Source organism: Harpia harpyja, chromosome 3 (assembly GCF_026419915.1).
Source record: "Harpia harpyja isolate bHarHar1 chromosome 3, bHarHar1 primary haplotype, whole genome shotgun sequence".
In the NCBI taxonomy this organism is placed as follows: Eukaryota; Metazoa; Chordata; class Aves; order Accipitriformes; family Accipitridae; genus Harpia; species Harpia harpyja.
This window is the reverse complement of record NC_068942.1, coordinates 2,246,501-2,257,334: the sequence shown is the minus strand read 5'-3', so window position 1 is coordinate 2,257,334 and position 10,834 is coordinate 2,246,501. Positions and strand designations below refer to the sequence as shown.

The following is a 10,834-nucleotide window of genomic DNA, read 5'->3' as shown; positions in this document are numbered from 1 at the left end:
GCCGGCCCTCCCAGCAGAACGCGCGGACGTTCCCCCGATCCCCTTCACCGCGAGTACCCCAACCACCAGAAAGCGTTTCGGACCGCTGTGGGGTCTACCCGCTTGGGGTTTTTTTTTTTTAATTGTTCAAGGTGTTTTTTTGTTTTCTGAATCCCACCCTACCGCCTGTTTTTGAGGGCGCAGCTTCCGCTGGCGACGGTTTGCCTTCTCGGGGGGGGAGGTTTTTTTGTTTTGTTTTGTTTTTAAACCGGAGGCTCGCCGTTTGTCCAGCAGACGTTACCCTCGGCCGACGACCGGCGTTACGAAATTTACACCGGCTGAATGAGGGGCGAGGCCGAGGAGCGCTGCGTCAGAGCGGGGCAGGCGGGCGAGGAGGCGGGCCGGACCGGGGCGGGGGGGGGGGGGGGCCGGCCGGCTGCCCCGCGGCACCAGGGCCGGCTGCCCGCGTCCTCCCCGGGATGAGGGGTCGGGCTCCGGCCGAGACCCCGCGGGCGACGCTGAGGTGAGCGGTACCCGCCGCCGCCTTCCCCCCGCAGGGAGCTAGGCCGGGGGGCTCGGGACCCGGAAGCAGAAGCGGGGCCGGGGAGGCGGCTGGATGGGAAGGAGCGGCGGCGGCGGCGGCGGGCGGCGATGGGGGAGCAGCAGAGCTCGCTGAGCGCCCCGCGGCCGGTCGCCGCCGCCGCCGCTGAGGAGCCGCCGAGCCCGGCTGGGAGCCCGCGGGAGCCCGGCTCGGACGAGCCGCCAGAGGCGGTCCCGAGCGGCGGGGAGGCAGGGCCGGGGCGAAGCGGGGAGCCGCCGCCCGCCGCCGGCCCCGAGCGGCGAGAGGACGAAGAGGAGGAGGAGGAGGAGGCGGCCGGGCCGGAGGAGCCGCCGGCCCTGACGGAGGAGGGGCCGGGGTCGGAGGGGGGCAACGGCCGCCGCCACCCGCCGGGGCGGCCGGTGTACTGCACCGTCTACTGTGTGGAGAACGACCGGGCGGCGGCGGCGGCGGCGGCCCTCGCCTCCCCCCGCGGCGGCGGCGGCCCAGGCGCGGAGCAGCCCCCGGCGCGTCGCGGGATGGCGTCGGGCGGCGACCCGCTGTCGGCGGGCGGCAGCATCGAGGTGGTGGACCTGTACCTGCTGCCCGAGCCCTTCTCCGGGCTGGTGGCGGGGGAGTTCGGGCCGCTGCTGGTGCTGAGCTGCCGCGTGTGCCTGGAGGAGAAGCCCATCAAGCCCCTGTCCTGCTGCAAGAAGGCGGTGTGCGAGGAGTGCCTCAAGCGGTACCTCAGCTCCCAGGTAGGGCCCGGCGAGTCGTGCTTTGGGGGGGGACGGGGCACGGGGACTGTTGGGCTGTGCGGTCCCAGCTGCAGCCCACCCGCCGTGCCGCCGCGGGTCCTGAGGCTTCGAGCATCGCTCCGGGCCCGGCTCCGCGGCTTGAGCGCCTGGCGAGGTGAACTTTGGTGGGGTGGGAGCTCTTCCCCATCCCGTACGGGACGCCTTTGGCAGCCGCCTGCCTGCGAGCTGCCGGTTCGGTGACCGCTCGTTCCCGTCTTTGGAAGGGTTTTCTCCCTGAATTCTCAAACTCTCGCTCTTAACGTGGCTGGCACCGGTTTCCTTTAAAGAGGAGCGCAAAGAACGGTGAGGAACGGCGTTTGGGAGCGTCAGCAGCTGCCTCTGAGGCGACGGGTTGGAGTTAGGGGCCGGGGGGTTTTGGCCGCCGTCCCGCAGCCCCTGGCTTCGCCCCGCTCGACGCCTGTGCCGCCGCTTGCGCGTGCGGGCGTTGGGGATGCGCCCGTGATGCGGCCGCTCGGCCTCTTCCTCTGAGAATACGTCGCGTTTGGTATTACGCCAATTATGTAAGATTAAAATAGTGGAGGGGGGGAGTCCGTGCGACTGACTGTTCGTGAAGAATCGCAGTTACAACGGTAAACAAAAACTTCTTTGGGGGGAAAAAGGAAAACTCCAAAACACGACAACTTTTCCATCCGGGGCAGATAGCTGCTCATCCAGGGTAGATCGCTACTTGTGTATAGGCTGCTTATATCTTCATCGCTGTTTTGTCAGTCAGAACTGCTGTTTCAAACCGAAGCCAGCAGCTTGAAAGCAAAGCTCTGTCTTCCCTAGTGTTTTTAGTAGCTAGTTTTAGCATCACAAAACACTCGTGCATTGTTTCTGCCGAAGAGCAACGGGAGAAGTATGGGTATGTGGGAAAAACAAACAAACCCTTTGCTTACCACCTTCGTGTTTTTATTCAACAGAAACTTTTGGGCCGTGCTTGGTGGAGACGTGCTGGCAGAATGAATTTTTACACCTGTTGGGGCTGGGAGCTGTGCAGGGGCAGTCTGTGCTCCCGCTGGACTGCGTGCGTAGGGACGGGATGGACGGCTACAGCTACCCCCACGCACTATAAATAGTTATCAGGCTGTTCTGACCGGGGAACGTTTCACTGCTTGGAAATAGCACGTGCTGGCTGAAGTGAAGCACGTGCTCCTTTCTGGGCATTGGTAGCCTACGTAGCATTTACTAGTGCTGGTAATGTTTGTTCTGGCTAATGGTAAACTCACTAGCATTTTTATGGACCACCTTTGGTATGTTTAGATAACAGGGAAGGGCTTAACGTGGGAACCGATGGACGGGAGAAGTGGAGTTGTGTTTTGTTTGTCTCCTGTAACGCTGAAATTCAGGAACACTTAATAAGCCTTCTCAAGACTTCATGGACAGAGCTGAGAGTGGTTTGGTTTGTAGTTAAGTGGTGGACTGGAAGCATTCAGTAAGTTCTTAGGGTATATTGCCAGTGCGCGTTTGTGCCACCTTCGTATTTGCCACTGAGGTCACGTGCCAGAATGTTGTCTTCCTTTGAAGCTGCAAATTGCAAAGCGGTGCGATGTCAGGGTGGTCTTCTCTAGCTTCTGCGGGTGCCTGCAGCTTACAGTGATCCGATGGAAGTTATGTGATCCAGTAGCTAAAGCCATACTGAAGAACTCTCCTGCCTAGTTTAGACTGGACTTCTGAAGGATGAGCCAGCAGCTTGGTGGCTGAAACAGCTGGCTGGCCTGGGAGCCAGGTATGTGCCCCATGAAGTGGGTTTAGATTGGCCAGCTGTTGGATGCGTATGCAGGGATGCCCTCTTCAAGGAAGCTGCTACTATTGCTGAGCGCTCTGCGAAGCTTATCCCAGCAGCTATCAAAAGGTCTGCTTGGCAGATAGCCATATGGGTACTTACTCCTGTACGTAAAAGATGGGGCAGGGATACAGATGCAGAGGAGGGGATGCCAGCAGCAGGGATACTGGTCTTGAGGAGGGAGATTCACAGGGCACTTCTGTGGGCACGTTGTTACAGATGCTGTTACGACCAGGCAGAATTTTAGTTGCTTGATAAATTTGTTCAGGAAAAAAAGGAAACAAAATACCCTCAAATAGCAGTCCAATGTGTTCTTTCCCTATCTTCCTTTTTTGAAAAGAACAAGAAAGTGATATTTCTTTGAGAAGAACAAGAAGTGATGTATCTTTCCTGTGTGCTGTGGAAGGACCCTGTGACTCATCCTGAGGAGAGAGAAAAGGCTTCTCCATGTCAGTTACATTAGAGGAATTTCTGGGAGGGATGAGTGGAAAGGCAGTATAGGATAGAAATAAAGTCACCTTTCATCTTTGAGACTTAGCACTTCGTGTAGCAAAGAAAAAAAAAAAAAAAAGAAAATTACCAAAAGTTCAAAAGGAGTAAATGTTGAAAAGCTGTTTGAAAAATTTAACAGATTTTTCAGTTTGGATACAGTCAGCTTGATTTAGGAATGTACCTGAAATTGAAAACAAACAAAACCCACCAAAACCCTAAGCAGCAATACGGATCGTTTAGATCTGGTTTCCTTGTCAAAGGAGTAGCAATCTGTGCCCTTTGCTTGAGAGGACACTGGCTGACTCTAAGTCTCTGGAGGAGTGGTCTTTCATGCTGAAAATGTGGAGTATGTTGGCAGAAGTATAAGGCTTAAAATAATTCATGTCGCCTTTAATGTCTGTGTGTGTTTTCCTGCTGAAGAAAGCTGGATTCTTGATGATGGTTTCTTCGTGATTTCTGAAATGATGCTTAATGGAGTAGCAAAGTAAAAACCCTGCTAATGCACTCTGCCCTCTTCTATGCAAACATATAACAGCATCAAAACTTCTGCCTTGGAGCCCTTTATAGATCAGAAAATCGACTGATGTTTTAGGCATTGTTGAAAAGAAGATTATCCAGATGAAAATACTCCAACTGCAGAGTTCGCTTGCAGTGTTACCGGCGTGCTGGAGAATGAGGGTAATTGATTTAGGAATGTCACATCTGAAGGTCCTTAGAGGTCAAATCCAGTCTTTCTTATCACCAGCACCTTGCTGCATAATCCCTTTCAAAGATTTAATGGCTGGAGCAGAAGCTTAGCAGGCGAGCCTGGAGCACCCAGGCTGATCTGGAGCCTGACTTTTGGTAAATTGCGTAACTTTACCTCTGCCTCAATTTATCTATTCTTTCACCTGGCCTAATACTTGCAGACCCCTCAGGGCTCTCCAGGGTCTGACCACCACCAGTTTATCTACCATTCACAAAAAAATTTCTATGACTTTATTCTCTCAGACTCAAAGAAATTGAGGGAGGGGTAGGGATGGGTGATGGATTAGCATGAAAGAGGTTGTGGCTCTTGCACCTCAGGACCTGGTGTGGGTCCCACAGAGCCTGGGTCAGGTCCCAACAAGCCCCATCTGCAGGAATCAACGCAGCCCAAAGCTGTTTGTTGTTATGCTGTTGTGGTTTAACCCCAGCCAGCAACTAAGCCCCCACGCAGCCACTCGCTTGCTCCCCCCCCCTGCAGTGGGATGGGGGAGAGAATCGGAAGGGGAAAAGTGAGAAAACTTGTGGGCTGAGATAAAGACACTTTAATAGGTAAAGCAAAAGCCACACGTGCAAGCAAAGCAAAACAAGGAATTCACTCACCACTCCCCATGGGCAGGCAGGTGTTCAGCCATCTCCAGGACAGCAGGGCTCCATCACGCAAAACGGTGACTTGGGAAGACAAACGCCATCGCTCCGAACGTCCCTCCTTCCTCCTTCTTCCCCCAGCTCTATATTACTGAGCATGACATCCTATGGTCTGGGATATCCCTTGGGTCAGTTGGGGTCAGCTGTCCTGGCTGTGTCCCCTCCCAACCCCTTGTGCCCCCCCAGCCTGCTCACTGGTGGGGTGGGGTGAGGAGCAGAACAGCCCTTGGCTCTGGGTAAGCCCTGCTCAGCAGTAACGAAAAACATCCCTGTGTTATCAACGCTGTTTTCAGCACAAATCCAAAACACAGCCCCATACCAGCTACTGTGAAGAAAATTAACTCTATCCCAGCCAAAACCAGCGCATCCGCTTAACCATGAACATAAAACGGATGAGGCTGAAAAGTGTGAATGTTTGAAATGTCAGTGCTCTTCCAGGACCATGGTGCTCACGCAGGCTGTCTCCATGGGCTCTCAGGTATCTGCTAAGTGCGTTTGGGGTCAGAAGGGTGGAAGAACTGTTTCCCCTTTGGCTGGGAGCTGTGGGCTTCTACACTCATGCATCCAGCATACAAACTGGGGATGGAGCGGGAAGGATCGGGACACTCGATCTCACAGATGTAATATCGCATTCACATCTCCTTCACTGCCCATCTTCCTCTCCATTTAACACAGCACCAAAACCGGGTTATTCCAGAAACTGTGCACACATAGGTTTGCTAAATGAGTGATTCACTTCCTAACCTCTCCCGGCTGCTTGTACGTCTGAGTCAGAGGGAGTATTTGCGCCTGCTTTTGCTTTTTGTCCATTTATGTGTCCGGGGTGGGGGTGGGGTTTGTTCAGAAATTTTCTTTAAAAATAAACAAATAGGTATGGGAAGAATTTTGATTTAAAAAGAGAGGGAGAAGACCTAAAGTTTAACTAGGTTTTTATGTTTAACTTATCCCCGATTGGTAAAGAGGCTAAGGTTTATACGTGTTTTCTCATCTCCCTAATCTGTAAACCTGACAAGTGCTATTCAGAACAGCAATCTCACTCCTCGCTTTTTAGCAAGTATTGACTAGACCAAAATAACATTTGCTGTTTCCTAACATCTATAAAGTACAATATGTTCTCTAATAAATACTTGAAGCTATATATGTATACATATAATTGTATCTATACTTGTTTCACTTTTCCTATAAAATGGCTGTAAAAGTTCTATAGAAACCTTGGTGATTTGAATGCCTGCTTTTTCTACGTGCAAATTAGGAAACTTGATAATCCAGTTTTGATCCTATGCTCATTAGTGATGCTTTCTTTTGTAAATCTTGTCATTCTCTTGGAGCAGTCATTCTTATATTAAAGGACTTTGGGTGAGTTCATTTAAACAGCATACTATATTCTCGATCAGATATTATGGTGCTTTAATTATAGGAACTCTAATGAGATTAGTGGCCATGAGTAAATCAGAAGGGATTGTTGGGGGCAGGGAGGGGTCGCATCCAACAGCGTTTTGTGCATCGCTGGTTTTGGTGGGACTAAAATCCTGCACTCCTCTCCTGAGCATGAAATGTAGGGATTGTCTTCCCTCTGCCTGGGACCTGTTAACCAGTGTTCCTCTCTCTGTGACCTGAGATCTTGTTTTTGACCCCTTCCTTTTCTGTGCATGATCTCTTTCTGAAAGAGCTGGAGAAAAAAGCAGCAGTCTGTTACAGTCAGGATTTCTGTGGGGAATGTGATTATAAAGCCACATAGCGAAGAGGAGAATTTAGGAGCAGGCTGTGTTGCCTAAAACTAGTACTGGTTTGGAGCCGGAGGGACTTGACACCCGTGTGCCTCTTCAGGTGTCTGATGGTATCATATAAATGATACACCTTCAAAGCTGTAGTCTGGTTGCTGGTGGAGACCAGCCAGCAGAAACGTAGGCACCGAGTGCTGAATCATCTGGTGGTTAATGAGCTGCTTGTGCCCTGAGTAAAACCAGAGCTCAGAAGGGCCAGTGTCATTCAGTGTGGGAGAAGCTCTGTGTTTGCAAGGGTTATTAATCCAAAAACATGCTCTAACACTAGCGAGTGAGTTGCTAGGACGGCTGCAGACTGGCTACCAGGAGGTGATGGCAGGGTGAGCGGCCACCCTCCAGCTGACGTTGCAAGAACACAGAAGTTTCCAAAGGAGGAAGAGAAGTGCAGAGGAGAAGAGAATATATTACCTGCTAGATTACAGGCTTTCTAAACCAAACCAGCCGCTTCAGCCACTGTAAGGTGGCTATGTTCCTGAGCAGAAGGAGGAGGAGGAGGCAGATAGACCTGGTCCATCAGCTGTGAGCAGCCCTTAAGCTGCAGGAGCACCTAAACTTCTTCACTGTCATTTTCAGCAGACAGCTTCTGAAAGTCTGTCCTGTTCTGATGTGTTGTATGCAGTGCCAGTGCTGAAATGCTCCTGTGTAGCCACCTGCCCGAGGGTTACTGTCACAGTTCAGGATGACACCCAAGTACCATTAAGATTGTAGGCATTTGCCTTTAAAGTTGACTAGGCGTATAGCTGGCTTTTAGTCCCTCTTGAATGCTTGTTGATGGATCCAGTTTGGGCCAAAACTTAAGTTTGGAACAAAATTTTACAAAATCAAGCATTGCTGGAAATACTTTTAAATGCTTTTTAAAGAAAACTAGTTTTGGGCAATGTTCTTGAATGATAATACTGCCTAGTTGTCCTAGTGTGTGTAGTCCTAGATACTCTGCCAGCATACCACCGCTTAGTGTGGTATGTTTGTTCACTGTGTAGAAGTAGCTGCAAGCTTTCTCTACGTGGATAGCTATGACGTCCTCTTGTTTGGATAAGTCTTTGCCAGATGTAGAACTGGAATATGTGGCCATCGTTTCTTAGCCATGAAGGGGGAAAAAGAGTGGCTGTTCTTCTTACAGGTAAGATTTCCATTACAACTCCGATCTGTAGGATCAGAGATGTTGGGCATAGAAAAGGTGGTGTCGCCTTTTAACGGTTGCAGGAAGGGTTTTGCTAATGGGGGGAAAGCCTGAATTCCTGGGGTGAGGATAAATGCTGTCATGAAATTGTTGAGATTGGTAGCAAGGGGTGATGGTAAATGGCGAGTCCTGCAGCGGTGCCGTGAATTCGTTGGTGTTGATAGTAAAGCTGATTTTGAAGGTTAAAGACTTCCTACGAATGTGATATTGCAGTGGGAGATGGAGAACCGGTTTTGTTTTAGCTTGGGTTGAAATCTAATTTTGAAAACGTGGAATTTCTGTGAAGCAGAAGCCCTCCTTGTCAGCTGCCTCCCGTAGCCAGCACGTTGCACCTCGCCGGTCTGTCGGTGGTGTTGGCATCGGGGACCACGGGCAGGCTGAGCCATGCGGAGGTGGTCTGCCGCCGGCCTTCCCTCCCGCTGCTCCCACCAGCTGTTCAGGCACAGGTATGGACTCAGCCCAGGGATTTTAAAGTGAAAAGAGTTGAAAACTGAACTGTCGGGGGTTTAATTGCCCAAACAGAGAGAAATGAAGGAGTTAAATGGAGGCTTGGAAGGCCTTCAGCTCACCTCTGTCTGCCCGTTCCTCCGTTTCTCCACCCAGAACAACTGTTCTTCCAGCTGCTCTGGGGCCTCTTGGCCCTTCATTCCTCTCTTCTTCTTGTACAAATATCTTGCTTCCTGCTGTCTAAACCAGCCAGGCTCGAGGAAAGTACGTATCTTACATGGCCAGGATGTAAGTACATTGTCAAAATGATTAAGAGTTCTAAGGGATGTAATTTCTTCAAAAGAATTTAGACTGGTGAAGAAAGGCATTACTTACCCACCCAGTTACGCTGGTTTATCTGTCTTTCAGTATGCTTTAGCTGCTTGCACTTACGTTTCTCTTGCCTTTTTTCTTTTTTTAATACTTTCTTTACAAATTATATTTAAAAAAAACCCCTCCTTGTCTATAGGATTTTATTAGCCAAGTACCTATGACTTTTTCTAGTATAGAAAAGTGACAAATTTGTCCAGTGGTGAAGAGGCCATTAAACTTTTGAGTCCATTTTTAAGTACTTGAAAAATTTTTGGTGAGGCAAAGAAATGAATTTTATTTGGAAGTTAATGTGAACATAAAAATAACAGCATTCCTGTTGAATAGCCAGTTCTTAAATGTATGTTTTTCTGCTATGGCACACATACATTTATTGTATAGGTAAATAACCCTTGTGAGAGCAGTTGCTTAATGCAAGTGAAATAGGAAAAAAATAGGATGAAAAACAAATGCAAGACTTTACTCATAGAGAAGAAAACTGTATGGATTTCAGTGCAGAAGGTCAGAAGTTTAACAGTAGTTTAAGCCAGATTTGGAACTGAACCTGCAATGGCTAAGAGTCCACATTTACTGTAGTAGCTACCTCACTGCTTCAATTTCAGATCGGTGTATATTTTCATTGACAAGCTTGTTGGCATGTATGGTTGCTCCAGTTTATTTAGTTAATTGTGAGAAAGGCCGTGCGCTTCCTAGATTACAATTTCATGAAAAGAAATAAAGACATTTTTAAAGGTATCCTACTTCCTTCTCCTTACCAGCTTGCTAGTAAACTGTAGTGCACTTCTAAAACTGCAAATGTCTCTTTTATAAAGAGTATCAGATTGAAAAAATAATAAAAGTACTTTTCCCCTTTTGTGGACTTTTCCCCCCCCAGTGGTGTTTTTATTAAGTACAGTACAAACTGTATTGGATATTGTAGTGGAAAATAGAAGGGGCAAAGTTTAACTTTCTCAAGCGTAGTCATGCCGATGCCATTGTGTATTCTTTTCTACCACTGCCATGATATGAATGGCAGCAAAGGCGGTTGCCTCTCTAGTTTAATTGGTTTGGCTCCCTCATCTCGTAGGAATGGTGGTGTATCAGCTCGGGGGTGTAGGATGGGGATCTGAGTGACCCCGTCCCTTTAGCTTGTAGCAAAGGGAAGTCCTATCCAAACTGTTTCAGCGGTGATGTGGCTCTGTGGGGTTGTTCACACAATGCAAGGAAGGAAGAAGAGCGAGAAGAAGATTGCCAGGGTGGGAAGGGCTTGATGGTTTTGTAAGAATCAGTTTGCCCCAGAAGGTGGGCTTGCTTAGGGTAAGCTTTCATAAAACAAAAGGGAATCGTGAAGACTGGTGGCCTCCATGTATAAGGTGGATCTTTAGCCTCTGTTTAAACCTGCAGCTGAATACTGGCCAGTTACTCTGGTAGATGGTGGCCAGAAAGGGAAGTGGGACTAGCTCTATTTCTGGTTTGCTATTGAGTAGGGGCGGGCAGGAAATAAATCTTAACCTTAAAAAGGGGGCGAAAAAAAAAGTAATGGATTTTAAACACAGTTTAAAGTATAGAACTTCCAGGAAAATAAATGGGCTAGTGTTTTACTGGACTGCTGGAAGACTTTTATACCCTATAGGCAGCGGAGAGGGGTGGAATAGGTGGGTGCAGTGTGCCATCTGTGACACCATTCAGAGATGCTGTGAGAGGTGCCGCTCTCCTGAACAAGCAAAAAGAAGTGCTTCACTATTGTCGGTACTATTGCTGCTGTACGGGGGCAAAGAAATGGTGGGGGAGGGCTTCTTAAAGCTTTCAGCTATTTTAGTGCTGCTCGCTGTGTGAGTGCACTTTGGGGAGAGGGCACCTTATGCCTTTCCATTCCAGCACACCCGTGCAGTGCCAGGTATAATTAGTCTGCTTAGAAGTACTCCTTTAGAGACCTTTTGGAAGCAAGTATGTGAACTGCTCAGTGCTTTTTCAAGTGCACGGGCAGCTCCGTTGTGCAATAGCTTGGAAACTCTGCTTAGTTAACTTTACGGTATTAGCATGCAGCTTAAAAAGGGGAAGGAATGTGCAACTTAAAAGTTTTTCGGAATG

At 49.3% G+C, this 10,834-nt stretch overlaps 1 protein-coding gene across 2 annotated transcripts in view; it reads left to right on the top strand.

The window, feature by feature from the left end:
• The first annotated feature begins 425 nt into the window (after positions 1-425).
• The window catches only part of RNF217 (ring finger protein 217), a 63,127-nt gene continuing 52,718 nt past the window's right edge, over positions 426-10,834 (top strand). Inside the window, exon 1 of one of the 2 annotated variants that reach the window (XM_052781167.1) lies at positions 426-1,275. In XM_052781167.1, the coding sequence (XP_052637127.1) occupies positions 631-1,275 (645 nt within the window). In that variant the 5' untranslated portion in view covers positions 426-630. The remainder of the gene's footprint in view (positions 1,276-10,834) is intronic. The other variant, XM_052781166.1, reaches the window with a different exon arrangement.